General features: G+C 38.1%; 1 protein-coding gene across 1 annotated transcript; it reads right to left on the reverse strand.

Moving 5' to 3' along the window:
• Positions 1-2,939: 2,939 nt before the first annotated feature.
• LOC113308208 (NDR1/HIN1-like protein 13) lies at positions 2,940-4,321 on the reverse strand. The gene is made up of 2 exons (XM_026556688.1): positions 4,185-4,321; positions 2,940-4,023 (listed from the first exon to the last, which is right to left on the reverse strand). Exon 2 carries the CDS (start codon positions 3,995-3,997, stop codon positions 3,152-3,154), a length of 846 nt encoding a protein of 281 aa, XP_026412473.1. The 5' UTR covers positions 3,998-4,023; positions 4,185-4,321; the 3' UTR covers positions 2,940-3,151.
• Positions 4,322-22,741: the final 18,420 nt, after the last annotated feature.

Consider the following 22,741-nt stretch of genomic DNA (forward strand, 5'->3'; position numbering starts at 1 on the left):
TCACGAGGATGCACAGTATTGACAAAATGATCTTAGATGATGCACCCTTGACACAAGCAAGATCAGTGCATGCATTCATCTCATCATCGAAACGGAGTAAGGATGCGAAAATAGGCTTACAATGGCATATGTGCAAGTCCAAAACATGTTTTATGCCTGGACATGACTCGAAAGTCAGTGATGCATGTTAAACACATCAACGTAAGCCTTTATCGCATTGCACCCTTAGAAGAACAAGGGTAAGTTTGGAACCGTGTGGAGCTACGTATGTAAATTACGTTTCAAATATCATGATTGGAAAGGCAAATCAACTTGCATTTTTCTGTTAACAAGTGAACCTTTACGGCCCGGTCATTTCGTTAGCAGTGGCAGATAGGGGAGTTTCAACCTACTGGGCACAACTCCAGAAGCGTAATTTTCTGGTTCATTACGCATTCTCTCTGTTTTTGTATTTATCTTCTGCTCAGTATTTTCTTTTCTTTTTTTGTCTTTAAAAGGGCAGGTACTTACGTAGTATATAATTGCAGCATAGTGTTTCACTTCATTTCACTCAAAATTAGGGTCAATTTAGTAGATATTAGATTGAGTAAAATTGACAAAAGAAAAGTAATAAATTTAAGATAAAATTAGAATTGTTAGCGGCAATGTGGTGACCAGTTGCAGTCATAGCTTTATCGCTGAGCGACAATAATTATACCATGTGGCAAATGCCATTGCAGCTTAACAGTGCTTCAATCTGTTTTCACTTCTTTTTTTCATATACCTGGTTTTACAAAAGATATAATCCCTCCGTCCCACTATTGGATGACCTAGTTGAAGTTTGCACAATTTTTAAGACAAGGAACGGAAAAGAGTTTCTTTAAGTATTTTTTACAATTATACCCTTACGGATGATAACTTGTAAAATTTAGAAATGATTTATTTCTTAAACTATACCACGGATTTTTGTAAACCTGGCTAAATTGGGGCCTATCACTACGTGAAAAAATAGAGACATTTTGAAGTAAAATGAAAAGCCCCTTAACCAAATATTTTTTAATGACAAATTTACCCCCTAATTAATTAGTGTTAATTCTGTGATTAGTGGTAAAATATAGTGTTAGATGTGAAATTAACGTGTGTTAATGAATCATCTGAACATGAAAAATTTTGAAATTTTGAAATTTTTTGAAGAACACCAACTCAGAATCGGTATATGTTTTCATTGGTATCAACCAATTATTCTGAATCGGTTTATATGGGTATGAACATAAATCGATTGTGGGTAAATTTTTTCTTTTTTATCTGTGAATTATGTGTTGTTAAACATCAAATAAAATCAAAATTGATTTTATACCCGAGTTAAGAATGAGTATGACTTCATACTCAATCTCAGATCGTTTAACATGTTATACTCGCTTTCAATCCGCATATGAAGTTATACTCGCTTTCGATTCGAGTATAAATTTATACTCGTTTTCAAATTGGGTAAAATCATACGAAACTATTTTATTTTTCATTTGTAATAGAAATTAAATCGAGTATGATTTCATACTCATTTTATGATCGAGTATTAAATGAAAAGAAAAATGGGTTAACCAGAATCGGTTTACACGATACATATGTAAAAGCCGATTCCTGACATTGCACAACAGGAATCAGTTTATAAGAAAGCTCATGTAATCCGATTCTAACATTATACAAAAAAAAGATACAGAAAAATTGAGAAAAACAATCGGTTTACTCGACACACATATAAAATCCGATTCTAACATTATACATCAACAATCAGTTTTTATAAGTGTTAATGTAATCCGATTCTGGTTCAAATTTCTCTAACCAGAAAACATATCGCACAACAGGAATCAGTTTATAAGAATGCTCATGTAATCCGATTCTAACATTATACAAAAAAAAGATACAGAAAAATTGAGAAAAACAATCGGTTTACTCGACACACATATAAAATCCGATTCTAACATTATACATCAACAATCAGTTTTTATAAGTGTTAATGTAATCCGATTCTGGTTCAAATTTCTCTAACCAGAAAACATATCAAGGACAATCGGTCTTTGTGGGTATGAACATAAACCGTTTCTATTTGCAATCGGATCACATATACATTAACGTTAACCGATTCTGATAGACCAAGAAAAATTTGATTTCAAAATTTTCAATTTTTGAGCAATTTTATGTTACTAAAACCTAGTTTATAGGATTGGGTTGAGAAGAAAATAAGAAGAATCAGTTGAAGTGGAGATGGAAATGAATTTGATTTTGATTTTAGTTTTTAATTTTATGATTTTGATTTTAGTTTTTAAATTTTATGGTTTTAGTTTTATGATTTTGATTTTAGTTTTTAATTTTATGATTAGGATTTGATGGGGACAAATTAGTAGTATTAATATTTGATAGAGGGTAAAATGGTATTTTCATCAAATTTAGACACCCCTTATCATTCTTTATGGGGTGGATGAAAAAATCCATAGGCCCCAATTTAACCAGGTTTGTAAACTTTGTATCATTAAAAAACATTTTAAAGCACCTACGTAACGAATATAAACATGGATATCAAATTATACATATTTCTTATACCAACGATAATCTATCAAATGGATAGTTTTAGAAATATTCCTTTGTTTAATGTGATAGGTCAACTAATAGTGAGACAAAATTTTAAACTAAGTAGGTCATCTAATAGTGGGATAGAGGGAGTATTTGTCAATTTTCATGGGAATTTTCCTTAACATAGTGGAATATAGTGTAATCAAAAAATTCATATAAGCATGAGTCAAAATGACCTGACCTGACCGATGATATTTGCCAAACAAACTTAAGCTAAATTAAGCTAGTCAGAGCGGTGCACAAATTTAAGAAAGCAACATCGTCAATCATGAAAGATCCACGTTATCAAACAAACAGAAGTTCTGTTAAGAAAAATGACAATTACAAACAGAGGTAATCAATTCCAAATTGAATTGAAACTGCAAAAAATACGTAAATTTATTTTAACCAGTTTCAAAGAATATCCTATTTGCTTGTAGAACATAACCATAATTCTGAACTAGCGCGTACTCGTGACCACAAATTTTGTCACCGTTGTCACCAATTTTCTGTAACAATTTCCTCATTTAATCTTTTGCGTTTACATCCATCCAAAGAATTAAACCTAATGCGTTGCCTTAACTTCACACTTGTTAGAAACCAAAGTTGAATTGACCGTTAACTTATCCGTTGAAACATCGCAACGAACGTTAAGGGTAATCGTCCATGTCTTGAGAGAACCCACCTTGACCTTAACAGGCACGTTCAAATCCAGTTCAAATGGAATATTACCCAGCTCCAGTTTATCCATTAGTGAAGTACGAGTTTCTTTTGACATCTCTACTCCATCGGTACTTTTTAACGCCATTTGAATAGACGTTGCATTATTTGCAGGTTGGTGAAATGTTTTAAATTCACCACTTGACAATTCAACTTTAGAGTAAGAAACGGTAACTGAGCTTCCTCCCGCCAGGTAATAAAAACTTACCTTCCCATTAGGATTTTGGGATTTGACGGTGATGTCAAACTCCGGTGAGAGTTTCAGACCTGACGATGACGAAGAAGTAAGGTTCTTGTTGAGGCCTTTGATGGAGAAAATCTCGACCGAGTACTCTAAAGCCTTTGGCTGGATGATGGCGTAGAAAATGCCTGAAGCGATGGCAGCTAGAAGACCGAGAAGGATGATGAGGCTGAGAATCCAGAATAAAACACAACAGCAATTACTCGGACGGTTTTTGTTCCTGCGTGTGTAGTTTTCGAAGCGGTGAGCATTTTCCGGTGGTGGGATACGGTAAATTTGATCTTTAGGAAGTGTAACAACATAAGTACCAGGCGTTGGAACACTTTTATGGTACATTGGAACTATAGCTTGACTATAATTATTGGCAGGGACTAATTGGTTTTCTTCTTCATGTTTGTCTGCCTCTTCTTCACTTGAAAAGGAGGATCTGTGATAAATTCTGCCTGACATGGTTCTCTAGCTAGCTGATGAACAAGCTGAATCGTGGTGGTAAGTACAAAATTTCAGAACTTTGAATTGAAAAACATGTGTAAGATTGCAATGAGCACAAAAACAAAAGAGTCAATGATCCTCGGTGAGAAAAGAATGGTATAAAGCAGAGAAGATATGAAACCAGTAAGCAGAAAGTATTACAAACCTTAGAAAACTTCAAATGATGAATAAACCGTTCAAGTTCTAGTTCTAGCTCTTCAACAAATTAAATTTCAGATTCTATCTTTTTCAAGCTAACTGAAAGGCCATATTCTGTTTTACTCCATGCATGTTCTGTATTTTGATAGATCACGCGGGTACTGAGATATGCAAGACAGAGATATAATGTTTGAAAGGTAGTTCCGGAGATAGACCATGTTTAGCTGTCCGTTGATCATGTTATACACTTGAGGTAAACTTAGAAGAACCGGTCAATTGCCGAATAAACGAGCATATGTTATAATCTGAAGGCAGAGGTGACGACAGATCACCAACGCTGAGTTTGTAGGGTGCAGCCGATGAGTACTGTATCATTTGTACCAAGTAAATATACTTTACAAATGACTTTATTATAGCTTGTGAGGGGATAGTTAGGTAGTATTGGCAAGGAAGCACGACAAATTTAAGATTTTATTTCATAGAAAATACATGAAACATGCATAGCTCAACGTCAATGAATTCGGCAAAAACAGAACGTGCACCCAAGTATCACTAGTCAATCACAATTTTTCCTCTCACTCTCCCTGATCTTTTTTGCATTTTATTCCCGATTTTCGTCGTTCGGAACTGCTGCTATTCGTTCATCCATTTGACAAATCATTTACCAATTAGATTTGGGCACGTGAATGGGACCTCAACTGCGGTTAGCCGGCGGTTAAGATATTGTGAAAATAGAAGATGACCAACTAAAGATGCTTTTGCACTTTTAAGAGAGCTGTTTGGCAGCACCCTGTTTTGGTTTGTGACAAACCTAAATAGTCGTCAAGGCCACACACACGCCTTATATATATTTTAAATGTCGGAGTAGTGAACTTCTAATCCTAAGAACTAGTTTTTCACCCGTGCGATGCTCGGGTCTTTTTTTCGGTTATGGAATATTGATACCCTGTTATAAATATGGGTAACAAAGCAGTAATATAATGCTCTCTTACAGATAAAAAATTCAATATTTTATTTAGTGTGCAAGGAAATAAAATGAACAATTTTTATTTAGTGTGCAAGAAAATAAAATGAACAAAAATTGGCTAAAGCAAATAAGTTCCGACAGAGAGAATGCAATGAAAAAGGAACTTCTTCTTAGCATTCGTCAAAATCCTCTTTGTCATGATCGTACAACATTCTTTTGTTTCCTGTTTGTCTTGGTAAATCGCACTTCATATTTATATTAGGCATTTTATTATATGTACAACGGTTTAGTTGACGGCGCAAAAGATTTACATCCAACACAATATGACTGATGATCCTTGCGCACGATTTTGTTATTACATTTGCAGCAATTCATGTAATACCATTCCTTCAACCAAACTAAGTACTTTTGCTTCACACAAGAATGTTCTTCCATGTATGGATTTTAGAACTCAATATAACTTGATAATTCTAAAATACGCGAGAATAAATTACATTGATATTGATTGCATCCAAGATAGATGGCCGATCATGTTGGAACCAATTAACAATAGCTTAGTATTCTCAAAGGCTTCTCTTAAATATAGCTCATACTTTTATTAACCATAACCCAAAAAATATAAATTAAAATGAAAAACCAAACAAATCTGTTGTTACTAACAATTGAACTTCCTCCATACTCAAAACCAAAATAAACCTTAACTCCTTTTTTTATCATACTTCAAATTATTGTGATTGTTCTTTTAGTATTTTCACAAATTGACCAATTATAAACCCTAATTTCTTACTTTTCACAAAACAAAATAAACCCTAATTCTTAATCATGATTACATAAAAATTGATTGGAGTGTATATTCTGATTATTCTCATGTAAAACTTTTACAACAATATCAATCAAAATGGAGTTAACTAAGGTTTTGATTCTTTTCCTAGAACTATCTTATTTTTTTCTCAATCATGATTATACTGAACTTGATTTAGGGTATTGACCATTCTTCAAAAACATTAATTTTATCAAATATCTTAGGTAATTTTAATTAGAAATTTAGATTATTAGCTTCTTCTTTTTTGTTGTCGATTTAGGGATTTAATGATTATCTTATTATTTGGGCTATGTATAACAATTAGGTATAATTTTGTGTTTTTGGATATGTAGAATGATGATAAAGATCTGTCTCACTGTCTGGTTAATTAAAGACCTTATTTTAAATGAGTTACGGTTAATAAACACGTGGGCTACATTTAAGAGAAGCCTTTTTAAAATAAACAACTTCTTAGTCCATGTATCATGCAAAGTAATATTAATATTTATCACCTGGTTAATATTTAGTCAAAAATCAGTTTCTCCATGTGCGTCTCTCTGTTTCAAACTCAATGTAGTAGTGCGCCAATCTGATCCTGCAAATATACTCCAACACTTATTTCTATCGGCCATCCGTAAAAAATATGCATCAATAATTAGTGATTTCGACTTTTGAACAAAAACAAAAAAGCACACCATGTTACTTAAGCATAATTTTTTTTGGTAAGTCCAAAAAAAACCTTAAATTAAAGAAACACAATAATTACAAAAGCACGATCAATGCTGAAATTGAACCCGCAACTTATAGGTTAGGAGTCCAGTCCCTGGCCAATTGGGCTAATTCCAATTGGTTAAAAAAAGTAAATGTCCAAGCAAAACTTTATATAACTTAAGGCATCAGCAAAACTTTACTTAATAAATAAATAAATACTACTAACTATGTCAAGTATTTAAACCATTTCTTTTGTTTGTTATAAATCATATTCACGGCTATGTTGTAGACAACTTGGCTTGAAACCTAAAAAACTCACCCATGTACTCTTCCAATAACTTCATCTTACTCTTAGTCAAGATAACATGCACTGAACATGGGACCTTTACAGCCTTAGGCAAAACTGAAGGAATGAGAAGAGATCATGGGTTTGTTTTTTTGTAGATCAGAGCAGCAACTATCCTGGAAACTAAGTCGAAGATCTTTCTGCGGTCGAAAGCCCATCATAGTCTCTCTTGATTTTGCCTACAATAAAATGTACACCAAGAGATAGTATTTCCTACGAAACTCGACTAAGATCATCACCACTTGTAAGTTGGTATGAGATAAGAAGGTAGACAAATCACACGCTTAATTACTTCCAACGTTTGACCTACAACAATTCACAGGAATAAACAATTAAAAAGAAAAGATAACAAATAAAGAAAAAGTATGCAGGCGCCTGAAAACATTAAACAGTAGCATATCAGTATATCACTATGTTAAATGAATTCTACTCTGAAAGCATGAGCTTAATATATGATTTCTTCACCTCCTCATCGTGCATTGGGCTTAATTTTGCACCAAAAGGTGTGATTATTCAAATAAAAAAATAAAAGTGATTGAAGGATATATTTTTAAATTCTTACCAACCATTGTTCCTCGAATCCTTGAATGACAGATGAATGAATTCTACGACGATATGTGTATACTTCTGTAGATGGTGGATTTTTGACAAGGGCTAAAATCATAAACTCATAACTATACGAAGCTTTGATCCAGCAATCAGACGTGAGTATTGAGACACGGGTCTCTCATCGAATTCTCAACGGAGAGTACTTTCTCTCAGAGTACATGTAGATATATAGTCTCACGACTGGACAACAACATATCTCATGAATACTGAACACTTTCAGTGATTATTTCTATATAGTATCACGAGATGGACGGCTCCTAGACAGCTTGCGCTGCTAGTATAGAGCGATAACATCTTTAGTAACAAACAACGAGTTTACCCTGGCCATATAAAGGATATGACTTACCGACAAGCTCATATCGGGATAATTAATGCTCCTAGACAGCTAGCTCTGCTAGTATATAGCCACAAAGTTAGTTATTCCTAATTAAGATTAATTCCGCCATGACATTCATTACTGAATTCCCAGAATAATCTATTATTGCTCATATTCCATGGTCGAATCCAGGACTGGTCCCATGGAATGGCAATAAACAATTTTTCTGATTTTATGATCGAATCCACGACTTGATCTCATAGAATAACAATAATTATATTATCTCATTACTCCGATTTCATGATCGAATCCACAACTGGTCTCATAAATGGTAATAGATAAATCTTAATTACTCTGATTCTATGGTTGAATCTACGATCCCATGGAATGGTAATGCTCACTTTATTATTCTGAATTCGTAGTCGAATCCTCAGCTGATCCTATGAATTAATAATAAACATCTTATTACTCAGTTTTGTGAATTATTCTCCACTGAATTCCATAATTAGTAATAAATAATCAACAACCGGGCGTCTGAGCTACCTCTAAGTAAGCCCCGATCCAAATGGTGAAAGTGTGTTCAACGACAACACACTAACAGTCACCGCACGAACGAGTATTTCAAAATACAACGAAACGATGAACCTATGCAAAATAGGGAAGAAAATAATAAATAATTAAAAATATTGACCAGGGTGCTGGGAGCACGGAAACACGACCGACCGACCGTGTGGTGGTCAATCCCACGCCAGTTTTATATTTTTAATGCATTTTATTATTTTCCATGATTTGATGAAAATTCTCTCATTTTAACAAATCTCCTTCGTCTCGAGGAAACTCCTCGACTTGATGGTGTTTTCATAAACCCATGAAAATAATATAAAATATAGAAAAAATAGTGTGCGGCGTGACCATTGGCCAACCGGCCATGCCTTGGTCCCAGCCGGCCCCACACCTTATGATTCCTTATTATTTTATTATTATTATTATTATTATTTCTCTGATTTCATGAAAAACTCCTTGATTTCATGGTATTTTGCAAAAATTAGGAAATAAATAATATAAAATTATGAAAACCTTGTGGGACCGGGCCCTAGCCGGCCGGCCATGCCCTAGCCGGTCCCACACGCCCCTTTATTTTATTATTATTTATTTTATTTTCCTTTAATTTATCAAATTCCTTGATTTCATGGTATTTCTCTCAAATTAGGAAAATTTCCCTCAAATCATGAAAAATATATTAAAAAATATATAAAATTATGAAAACTTGTGGGATCGGTCCCTAGATGGCCGGCCATGCCTCCCACGGCCCCACACGCCCTTGTCTTTATTATTTTAATATTTTTGCTTCCTTGAACTCATGAAAACTCCTTCACTTCAGGGAAACTCCCTAAATTCATCAAAACTCTTTAAATCCATGATATTTTTCATAAAATCATCAAAATATTATAAAATTAAGGAAAAGGCACCACGACACCGTGGACATGACTGGCCGACCATGCCTTGGCCTCGGCGGTCCCACGCCTCATTATTCCTTATTTTGTAATTATTTTCTATCATCTCATGGTGTTTTCCTCAGTTTCGTCGAAACCCTAATTTTGGCATATTTTCTTGAATAGATGCCCAATTGCACGCCAGAAAATATCAAAATTCTCAGGACTGAGACGCGGACTCCTTGGGGAAACGAGCGCGCTATCTTGACCGACCAAGATTGGCTCTTTGGCTTACAGAAGCCGGTCCCATCCAGTTTCACAGTTTTGACCTAATTTGCACAATTGCACGTATTAGGTCCAAGACTTCTCCAAACACTTTGGATTTTCATGAAGTGATCATAAGGAGGTCACGTGACTACCCAGGGCCGGTTTCATGACCCATGGTCAGTCTCTCACTCCGTCATAATTAATTAGGTTTTCTCACTTAAGGCTCAGACGAGCATTTTCGAATAAATGATTAAACCAGCATTTGATCATTCTTTCACCAACAAATCGTCAACTCTTCAGGAGTTCTTTGTATTTGCTCACGTGAGCATATGGACACTACATGGTTGATCCATGGTCCCATGTAGTTGCTCCCTCCTTCTTCCCATGGTTAAAATTCTGACGAACCATGAATTGATCATCAATTTATCAAATCAGAGTTTATGAATCCAAGGATCATCATTCCAGATTCCAGCCTTAATAATTTTACGACGACCTCATGGTCATTAATTTTATTAATTATGCTCGGTTCAACAACCAGTATTCTAATTAATATTTTTGGTACGCTGCCAATAATCCATCAGATGAGCAACACATGCTCAGACGATCAAATATTCAACAATTCATCATATGAGCAACACTTGCTCAGATGATAAATATTTTCTCAAGGAATATTGGTTCAACAATCAATATTCAACGATCCATCGAATGAGCAATACTTGCTCACTTCATCGTAAGAACTATACCTCCGTCTCATGACATGTTCAACTCATGAGTCTCAGAACATTTCATGTTCAACTCATCAACTACATGGACTCATCGTCCCATCAAACCACGAAGTCATCAACTGACTAACATACCACGAGACGTCAATCGTGTCACTTTGGGGGGATATCACTTAGGGTTTTGGTCTGGCGGTCTACGGCACGTGTGTTCAAATACACGATGGAATGTAAGTAAGTCGTGCAATCAGTTGAAGGAATTTACGAGGTAGTGGGTGGAAAATCGACCAAGTCTCCACACGTTGAGCAACTGGTTTCAAACACGATCTCCACTTCCCCACTCCTTGATTCCATCAACTGTCACACTTCATGTGGTCATGGTGTCTAAAAATTCCAGCAATATAAATAAGTCTCTGAATCATGATTGAGGGATCATCATCAATAGTATCATCAATCTCACGTCTCATCGACAACACGAGATCATCAACTCATCAATTGAGAAACTAGTCTCAATTGAGAAATTTCAATCATTCAGAGCTTATCATATTCAGAATTCACACACCCACAATCTTTGATTACAATTGATTCCACACATTTCCCAGCTTCCCTCCTACAGATCAACCCATCCTCTCTTGTGACCAAATTTACTCTGGAACGGTCATTGTCTTGATTTAGGCCGGAGTACTACAGATTGATCTCTCGAATCTAAAGCACTCCCTTTGCAGTGGTGCATCTGTGTGAGGTTTAACATTTCGCTCGGTTCGAGGAGTCTCCTCCGTACCGTCGTCTCCTCAATTCCTTAAAAACCATCAAATCGTTTTTCACCATCTACAGATTGGCGACCACAGTGGGAATCCTCATTCTCTCGGTTGCAATCTCACAATTTCACAAGATGGTTGATCTCAGGTCAGGTTCAGTTATGAATCCTAACACAAACCGTGGTAGCACTAGCAACAACAACAATCAGAATATCCCGGAGACAATTCCGACCTCCAACACTGATGGTGGTGACATTAGTCCTCCTCGTCGAAGGTCATCCACTGTCCGGACGACATCCTTAAGAAGTCAGAGGAGATCCACCACCTACCATTGCTGATCTTATCAAAGCGCGGGAGACTCTTGCAAAGAATCAGACTGACATGGTTGCTGCACAGAAGGAGCTGTGTAATTATCTCAAAACTCTTACTGACAAGATGTCAGAGAAAACTCAAGAGAATGGAAATGAGAAGGAGAAATCCTCAGACGACGATCCTGAAGTCATTCCAATCCATACAGTAGAAGACGATGAAGTCCGCAAAACTGCTGCAGACAACTCATCAGCGAAGGGATCATCGAACTTCATTACTCGCGAGGATCTGGAGAACCTCTTGGAGAACCGTGGAAAAGACAAGACATCGCATGACCATCGTCATCAACCTCCTTATCCTGCCGCTACGCAGAGGATTCCACTCCCCAAAGGTTATGTTTCTCCAACTTTCACCTCGTATGATGTAACTGGCAATGCTCGGGAACATGTCTCTCGTTTTCTCGAAGCCCTGGGAGAACATGAACATAATCATGTCGTTCGTCTCAAGGAATTATCAAAATCTCTGAAAGGTAGGGCATACACCTGGTATAACAACATCACACCAGGGATCATCAACAATTGGGGAGAAATGGTTAACGCATTCTACATGAAATACTTCTTCGTGTCAGAACAAGTCACCCTCTCCGACCTTGGAAGAATGTTTCAGAGGGTCAGTGAAAATCCCAATGATTATGTGAAAAGGTTCAGAGTCCAAGCCCTGGATTGTCACGACCCAAACGTCACGGAGCAACAATTGGTGGAATTGTGCATCAATGGCATGCTCCCGGTCTACATGGCCTTGCTGGAGAATCTTCGATTCCAGACTTTCTCAGAGCTTCACGAATCTGCGAAGAGGTCGGCAACCACTGCACCCGCTCTTTTGGAAAGAACAAAGTCTACAAAGACTGAGGATTCAAAAGACACTCGAGGAAACAGACGTTTGATCAACAAGCAGTACAACCTGCAACCTTCAACGAATGCTGTCACAGAAGGGAGTAAGCGAAAAGCAGAACCACAACACAAGCAGACTTCCTCCACACCTTCAAAGGCACACAAGAAGGAGAATTCGAAAGTCCCTCCTCAGCATACGGAAGATCCAGAAGCACCTGATTTTCCCTGTTCAATGGAAGAAGTTAATGAACTACTCGATGCCTGGATCCAAGATGGTGCAATCAAATTGCCTTATGTCAAGAAGGAACCAACTGAAGAAGCCATGGAAAATCCTCGGTATTGCCGCTTCCATAGATACGTCAGCCATCCCACAAGTGATTGCAAAATTTTGAAGCGTATATTCAAAGAAAAAGTCGAATCAGGAGAGCTCAACCTGGGGACTGAGGGAATACACAAAAACCCCTCCCAGTCAGAACTTTTACCATCTCTGAACCTCCTGTCAAGGAAGCGGTCCAATATCTGATCGAACATGTCTGCGAGTTGTTGTATCTTTCGAAAGCTCAAAGGAAAGACATGTTTGCTGCACTGAACCACATCGTGTCCGGAAAACGTCTGCTGATCCAAGAGACCACCACCGAACCCTCATCCACTGACAAAGAAATGTATGACTAGGGACTGCTCACCACAGTGCACATTAAAGGAAACGAGTTCAAGAGGGCGTTCGTCGATGTTGGTACCGCTGTCAACATCATCCCTTTGAAAACTCTCAGAGCTGCTGGTATTACTCGACAGGAATCCACCCACGCTCCCATAACAATCAGGGACCACGAAGGAATCTCCAGGGACGCATACGGCTTCATCACTCTCAAAGTTGCGGAAAGATTGATCTGCACTAAGGCCAAGTTTTTCATAATCCGGGAAGACCCTGGATACGACATGCTCCTTGGAAGAACTTGGATTCATGCTGGAAGGATAACAATGCCTTCAACACATCTTGTCATCGACAAGGATTCCGAGTCGGAAGACGAAGCAGAGGACGCACCACCATTTGAACATCTGGAAGAAGTAAAAGCTCTGATGGGACTTACGTAGGAACTTCGAGAAAATCCGCACACCTTTGTCAGAAGGTTTCGAGCTCAGGCAAGCCTTATTCCTCCTCATGCTCCAATATTACCAATGTTTATATACGCTACTATGGTCCAGGAACTTATCCCCATGAACAATTTAACAGTCATCAAAAGCTACAAGTGGGTAACTTCACCTCAGCAATATTACACCCAATGGTTGGGTTCAGAACTTCTTCAAATCGGTCACTCCATCGAGAGGTTTATTGTTGAAGACCTGGCTAAGCATGATCAACACTATGCTGGATACTCTCTTCCGCGCGAGTGTCCATATGTGCCACAATCGTGGAATTCCGTCGAATAGGAAATTCCGAATCAGCGGAAGATATTCAAGGCACGATCGACCAAGCCTAACAAGTTTCATGAAGGAGACCTGGTTCTCAAAGCAGTTCATCGCGGTTTTCATTTTACAAGGAACTCCAATTGGGAAGGACCATTCATGGTCGCTAAGTCCATGGCCGGAGGATACTACAAATTAATCAACACGGATGACATAACCCTGCCAGTAATTCACGAAAATTGGCTCAAGGCGTTTATCTGAAATTATTGGACATTTGAGGTATTGGGTGTTCGAAGCATTCATGGCGTTTGGATTTAACATTTTGGGATTTTCTTTTATTTTTATTTCAATTCCTCCAAAACGTTTGCAATACTTGCAATTAGTATTTGAATTCAACAACTTATCAAAATTCAGTTCATATTTCGTAAAAGAAAATCTCTATCAAATCTACAAGAAAATCCTTAACCATCAGTCAATCCAAAACCATCTAAATATCAAAACCCGAGTATAAACCTCACATCTCTCAGAAGTTCAGAATTTCAAGAGATAATCAAAGGAAATCAGCAAGAAAAGGCTTTCGCTCATCAGCATCCTTCAAGATTTGCAAAGCCGACCTCTTCTTGTTCAACTCCTCGGTCAGCTCGGAAATCTTATCCTCCTTATCCTTCACAGCATCATTGGGAAAGGGTATGTTCTTCTCATATGAATCCTTGATAACGTTTATTTGCTTGCGAAGCCATTTCACGTTGAGGCCAAGTCTCTCTGAATTCTCCAAGTTCAACTCCCAATCAAAGAGTATATCTGGAGTCACAGTATTCCTAGGTCTGGCACGCATATTACTCACGACACTCAAGATAACACCTACTTGCATGGTTAAAGCATAAGCACGCCCATGATTCATGTCAAAGATCATGTGGCCAAACTTCTTCCATATGGTCTCGTACAAGCGTGCATATCCAATGGGAACGTTGAATCCACCGATCAGTTCATGATATGGGAGTGAAGTTTCAAATGGAGGATCAAAAGAAAATCCTGCAGTTGAATATTCATACACTATTATACGATTCTCAGTCACTGGAGCGGCTTCCACAACCAAAGCAATAATTCCTTCGGTATTCTCCGCTGCTGTCTCGGTTTCTCCTATCACTGAGGCAACAACCATATGGGTTTCCATAACATCAGTAGCGACCTTCTCATGGCCTTGAAGTGCAGGTATGGTTGTCTCTTCATCAATAACTCCAGAATGGTTAGAGTTATCATCGTTGGCTCCAGTATCCTCAACTTCGGTATTTAGCACCTAATACGAAGATTACATGAGGTTAGAGTCACAAATCCAAAGGATATTATGAAACACAGTATACCAGTAAGGCAACATCATCAAGGTTCATCATAATACATTCAAGGAACGAGCAAATAACATAAAAGTCATGAAAACACGTTTTACGATGAGTCCGTCTGAAGAAACTGAACTCTGCTATGTACAAAGAGACGAACTGGGATCAATCTACAAGGAATTTTAATATAGTTCATATATCATTCTCTTCGTATGGATGTGATCTACGACATGTCAAAATTTCATGACAATCCGATGAACGAGCAAGTAGATGTGGCCAAAATATCAAGTGATGCGCAATCTGAAAAAGTCCTGGAAGTTTACTATTTCGCCTTTTTCAGGACCTGGACGTGCTCAAAACTTAAAAAGCTTCTTCAGTAAATCTTGGAAATTTTTCGGGCTTGAATTTTCACATGCAGATCATCAAAATCCGATTCCGGACGAAGATTCTACGGCGTTTCTACTAAAAAGCTGGGTTCTGAATTTTCTGGCGACGAAATTCGGCTAAGTTTTCATATACGCGCATGGATTCACATTAATTCATTCAAAAATCAGCACTTTTTTACTTCTATGAAGAAGGTACAGAGTATATGCTTACTTGAGGGGTATCCAAAGCATTCAAGGAGTTAGGATTGTCCGTGTCAACGATGGGAGGATCATTACTTCCATTCAGCTCCAAATCATTAGCACCGCCTGTGTCTCTATTCTCAAGAGACGGTCGAGTGGCAGCACTTTCCATATCCATAACGACATCCTCCTGGACATATTCTCAAACAATTAGCGTTTAATCAATGAAGAATCATAATCGAACATGTGAAGAGATACTTATAGCTTCTTCTTCATCGCTCAAGTCAGGAATTGTTTGCTCAGAGGCGGAGAACCGAAGACCATCAATACTTGATGGAGCAAAACTCTGCAACGGAATAATAATATCGGTTTCAGGATCCTAATAATATGGGCGAGAAAGAGTCACAACAAAGAAAATACTGGAAACTCACCAAAGCACCAACTGGGGACTTTACGGTATTGGGTAACATCTTATAACCTTTATGCCTGCCTTCTCCGCCATGAATAACCGCCTCAGTCTCTGAGAAATCTACACCGATTCGAGGTCGTATATTACGACCGTCCTGTGGTGCAATCCAGTAATATAATCAGAATACAGTTCTTATGATTTCGTGAAGATTATATGAAGAAACATACCTGAGAGCATCCTGGAGACGGCTTTCGTTTATCACCAGAAAGATACTTCAATCTTGGTCGACTGGAAATCATCTCAGCCGAAGGAAGATCCTTGAATGGAGGTCTGGGAAATCTTACAAAGCCACGCAAACGCCCAAGTTGCTGATCCCATAATTCTACATAACCGAGTTACATAGGCGAATCTATCAGAACCAGGAAACCAGTAGCTACTCCCTTCCACGTGAGTATGATCCAAATGAGTCCTGAGTTGCTCAACTGATGGCTTCCTTCTCCGTATGGTTCGAACACACTGATCCATACCCATTTGTCGAGCTTCTCTATCAATATTATACTTCTCCACTGAAAGCTCTCCAAACATGGCTGATAGTAAATGACCAGGGGTGCAACTCAACATGAAAGATCTTTCGCCATCACTCATATGCGCACCAGATGTCAAACTCGTGCTTTCTCCAGTATTGAAAGTCATCTGCTGAGAAACATAATCAGGGACTGACACCCACGGGCGAAAATTGAACTCAAATTCTCCATCTAACACATCAGTGAGGCGTGCTTTAGAACGAGGCTGCTTTGTGGACCAACGCATGATCCTAGCATTATATTTCTCAGGGAAAGTATGGCGCGCATCAGTACTCGGTCCTTGCAGAACATTACGTGGAATAGGCGCATAATTCTTGAAGTGCTCCCACATCAAAGCTTGAAGAAACATTGTATTGGCATAACACTCAATCTTCATAGATCCGTTCGACACACTGGAGTCTATGATCAAGGAGTCCAAGTTGTAATACAAGGAGCTTAAGAACAAACTACCTATCGGAAGTTGCTCACCTTGAGCCATCTTAATAGCAAAGGGAATCACAAAAGGCTTCAACAAGTTTCCATTGTCTTCAAAAACGTCTCTGGACAACCATAAACATAAGAAAGCAGTAATGGGTAACATACCATCGATGGATTTATCATAAACCTCGTCTTTGGGACACCAGTGTGTCAACCAGGAAGCATAGCATCCTTTACTACAGCCTTATTCGCTTTCTCCATTGCAGCTGTCAAGACATGAGAAACGGCGGTCTCCTCATCTGAAAGATCCCCAGGAAGATTACCCGTGATTGGGAGATGCATCAGAGCTGCCACGTCTTCCAAGGTAATGGTAAACTCTCCCCATCTACATATGAAAGTGTGAGTGGGAATGCACCAGCGAGCAAACAGAGCCACGTACCACTTGCGTCATGATAAATGAACTACTCTCCAAAAGCTTGAATAGCTCTCGTCACCTGCGCCTGGTCGAGCATAGTCCTCACATGAGGAAAACCCAACATATGCCTCGCCCAGACGGCAAATTTCTCCAAAGGTCATCGAGAAAGCTTAAACTTTATGATTGATGAGGTGAAGATCCCTCGTTCAAGACAAAATCGAATCACTGTCTTAGGAGTCACCAATTTCTTCTGAGTAACAGTTCTGGGATTTATCAAAAGACGATATACTGGGGATTTCAAATGTTGCTCAGCTCCTGGAATATCTTTTTCAAAGAATGCATCATCTATGTTCGAGACATTCTTAATCCCAGGGATTTCGTCTTCGTCTCCCCCAACGGAATTTTCATCCATGCATGTCTCATCTCTAGAGATACCATCATCAACGCACATCTCTTCCCTCGAGGCGTCGTCAGCTTGGGAATTGGTCATCTTTGTTGAGTAGCTGAAAAGGTTCACACTACATCCTACTTCAGTATGTCGTCCAGATATAAATCAAGGAAATACAAGCAAAAATTGTAACTATTAACTCTAACCTTTTATACTTCCACTAACAATAGTGATAGTAATGCTAGAATTAACACCTCAAAATCGTTCGTCTCTTCGAAAACTGCAAAAACGAACGAAACTTTATTTAATTTCCGAAACTGATTTTTCATGAAATCACGGACACAATTTTCATAATGTGAACATTCACACAACTGACCTATGAAGTTTATGACAATAAAATATTTCATCATAAATGTATTGTCTATCTTCGAAGGTTCCTCAAAACCCACGTTTTGATTTTTCGAAACAACAATTAATGCCACATTGCTCACATAAATTCTCAAGGATTTTATCTAATGAAAGAAAATGCATGCAAATACAATATATCATCATATTTTGCACAATATATGTCACGGCTGCATATATATATAAAAAAAAAACTTTTCCTTCGTGTCGTCGTTATTTGTCTTTAAAACGAAGGTTTATTTCAAAATACTGTGAAAGCTCACATCTCATACATATGATAAAGTTTTGTATTTACATGAAATCTCATAAACAAAATTTATCATTGGACACAAGTTCATATAAAAATATACATACATTTTTCCTTCGTGTCGTCGTTATTTGTCTATAAAACGAAGGTTTATTTCGATTTCGTGAAAATTCATTTCTTTTATGATAAAACCTTGGTACACATAAAAATTCATAAACTAAGTTTTATCACTGGACCTAGGTTCATATACTAAAAAAAATCTCTCTCAAATCAGGGATTATTATTAGTTTTCAAAACTAACGATCGAACGAACATACGTTTTCAAAAACGAGGGTTTTTCATAAAATTCATACCAATATATACACACATGTATATGGTTTCATCATGATGAAAACATGAACAACTCATGAAGGTCACAACATCAGCAAACATAAAAAAAAAAAAACACGCACGCACCTGGTCGGCCGGAAGTTGGCCGGCGGCAACGGCGGCGGCGATCAGGTGGTGGCGGAACTTCAAGATTCTCCTGCTGGCGTGAAGGAGGAGAGGTGATGGAGAGCTGGACGTGGAAAAATTAAAAAAAAAAGAAGGATTAATTCCTTTTATACAATTTTTTATTTCCAAAACCTAATTTTCCAAGGATTTCCTTATCGTCCCGCGAATCCTGACCAACCACGGACTCGTCGTCCAAACCAGCGGTTCAACACCAATTTATGATCATCAAACGACACTCCAATCATGACATTGAAGCCTTCATCAAGTCGTGGTTTGCTCATGCTCTCTAAATCCGGTAACGTCTCAACTTACGACTAAGTTCAATTACTGGTATTGTTATTTATGGCCGGAAAATCACCATTTAATGCTGACTGAGGAACACAGCTTTCCTCAGTAAGCAGGGGACTTAATGTAGATGGTGGATTTTGGACAAGGGCTAAAATCGTAAACTCATAATTATACGAAGCTCTGATCCAGCAATCAGACGTGAGTATTGAGACACGGGTCTCTCATCGAATTCTCAACGGAGAGTACTTTCTATCAGACTACATGTAGATATGTAGTCTCATGACTGGAAAACGGCATATCTCATAAATACTGAACACTTTCAGTGATTATTTCTATATAGTATCACGAGATGGACGACTCCTAGACAGCTTGCTCTGCTAGTATAGAGCGATAACGTCTTCAGGAACAAACAGCGAGTTAACCCTGACTATATAAAGGATATTACTTACCGACTAGCTCATATCGGGATAATTAATGCTCCTAGACATCTTGCTCTGCTAGTATAGAGCCACAAAGTTAATTATTCCTAATTAAGATTAATTCTGCCGTGACATTCACTACTGAATTCCCAGAATAATCTATTATTGCTCTTATTCCATGGTCGAATCCACTACTGGTCTCATGGAATGGGAATAAACATTGTTCTGATTCTATGATCGAATCCACGGATTGATCTCATAGAATAGCAATAACTATATTATCTCATTACTCTGATTTCATGATCGAATCCACAACTGGTCTCATAAATGGTAATAGATAAATTTTAATTACTCTGATTCTATGGTCGAATCTACGATCCCATGGAATGGTAATGCTCACTTTATTATTCTGAATTCGTAGTCGAATCCTCAGTTGATCCTATGAATTAATAATAAACATCTTATTACTCAGTTTTGTGAATTATTCTCCACTGAATTCCACAATTAGTAATAAATAATCAACAACCGGGCGTCTGAGCTACCTCTAAGTAAGCCCCGATCCAAATGGTGAAAGTGTGTTCAACGACGATACACTAACAGTCACCGCACGAAAGAGTATTTCAAAATACAACGAAACGATGAACCTATGCAAAATAGGGAAGAAAATCATAAATAATTAAAAATATTGACCAGGGTGCTGGGAGCACGGACACACGACCGACCGACCGTGTCTTGGTCAATCCCACGCCAGTTTTATATTTTTAATGCATTTTTATTATTTTCCATGATTTGATGAAAATTCTCTCATTTTATCAAATCTCCTTCGTCTCGAGGAAACTCCTCGACTTCATGGTGTTTTCATAAACCCATGAAAATAATATAAACTTAAGGAAAAACAGTGTGGGGCGTGACCATTGGCCAACCGGCCGTGCCTTGGTCCCAGTCGGCCCCACACCTTATGGTTCCTCATTATTTTATTATTATTATTATTATTATTATTATTTCTCTGATTTCATGAAAAAACTCCTTGATTTCATGGTATTTTGCAAAAATTAGGAAATAAATAATATAAAATTATGAGAAACCTGTGGGACGGGACCTAGCCGGCCGGCCATGCCCTAGACGGTCCCACACGCCCTTTTATTTTATTATTATTTATTTTATTTTCCTTGAATTTATCAAATTCCTTGATTTCATGGTATTTCTCTCAAATTAGGAAAATTTTCCTCAAATCATGAAAAATACATTAAGAAATATATAAAATTATGAAAACTTGTGGGACCAGGTCCTAACCGGCCCGCCATGCCTCCCATGTCCCCACACACCCTTATTTTTATTATTTTAATATTTTTGCTTCCTTGAACTCATGAAAACTCCTTCACTTCAGGGAAACTCCCTAAATTCATCAAAACTCTTTAAATCCATGATATTTTTCATAAAATCATCAAAATATTAGGAAAAGGCACCACGGTACCGTGGCCACAACCGGCCGACTGATGAGTGCTAAAAAGTGCATATTTCTATATATTTTTCTTGGCATTTAACTCATCTTTTGTGCATTAATTCTCCATTTTAACCTATATTCTGTATTTTCATTGTTTTCAAGAATAAATATTTTTATTAATTAATTTTGCATTTTTAGGTACTAAATAAAGCCTGGTTATCTCACGGAGCGAAAAGAGCAAAGAAACGGCAAAGACTCCCGCTAGGAGGAAGCGAAGAATGATGTTTGCAAGAGCCGGATCAATTAGAAGTGGGCTTGAAGAGGAAGAATTGTTCTTAAAGAAGATATGGTCTTGGCATACCCAAGGCCCAAAACCCTTACCCAAATCCATTTCCATTATCCATACCCATTTCCATGAGAGTCGTCAGATTGGATCCATCTCATCATCCAACGGTCGCCTCATCATTGTGCATCAAACTCCGAAGCTCCCGTCAAACACTATAGTACCTAACTCCATCTGAAGCCGTCCTTTTTGCTGCATTTCCTCATCCTACGGTCGCTCCAATATCTTCCCATCTCACCGTTGGATCCACCTACCATCTTCACATCCGACGCGTTTCCTCGCAAATCATCACCCTTTGCCACACCCGCTCAACACCCTAACTTCCAAACCCATCGACCTCAAGCCAAACACTCCCTTCTCCCCAAACTGTCGACCTCTTCTTCTCTTCCCCAAACTTCCTCTCTTCCATCACCTGCAACCTCTTCACCACCACCATGCCCTGCCACTCCGTACGAACCACCTTCTTCCCCGACCATCACAGGAGACGCTGTCTCAACCACCATCACCTCCCCTACCTCAAACCCATCTCCCTAGCCTAGTTATTTTCCCCATCTCACAACCACTGAAACCCTAGGTTTTGGGGTGAGTAAAATAACTCGAACTAGGGAACAATTAGAGCAACAGGGGCGTCAATTGAAGGCATAGAAGGACCAGAAGAGGCAGAGAAGAAATGGGTCGACCGTTTTGAGTGATTTGTCACATCAAATTAGGTAAAATATCTAACCCTAATTTTGAGAATTTGGGGGAAAACATTGTAAACCCTAATTTTGAATTCTGGGTATAAATAGAAGGTGTGGGTGTGTGTTGTAACCATGCCTGGGCTAGCCAGAGCACCAATTGAGACTTGGGTTAGCCAAGCTCAAGGGTTCAGTTAATTTTGAGTTTTGTTTTCAATATCAGTTCATGTTAATTTTAATCTTCAGTTGTTCAGTAAAATTCATCATGTTCTAGTTTTATTGCTAAGGGGGAGATGAAATCATGATGCTTCTGCTAATTTAATCCAAGCTAGATATTGTGCTTGTTGTGCTGAAATGTTTAGGATAGTCTTAATCAAAGCACTTTAGTTGTGATTAGAATATCCTTTAGGTTGTTAAAACACCTAAGTGACTTCTCTGCGGGTAGTTGCAGTGTGAGAGCCCCAACTACTACTAGGATTATAATTATCTTAGTGCTTTTAGCCTCCTTTCTAACCCAACCCTTTGATGAGCAGCAGGCATAGAACCTCCACTGCCATCTAGTTAGTCAGTTGAACCAAGAAGCTCACTGATAACTATACAAG

This window comes from Papaver somniferum, chromosome 9 (genome assembly GCF_003573695.1).
Source record: "Papaver somniferum cultivar HN1 chromosome 9, ASM357369v1, whole genome shotgun sequence".
NCBI lineage: Eukaryota > Viridiplantae > Streptophyta > Magnoliopsida > Ranunculales > Papaveraceae > Papaver > Papaver somniferum.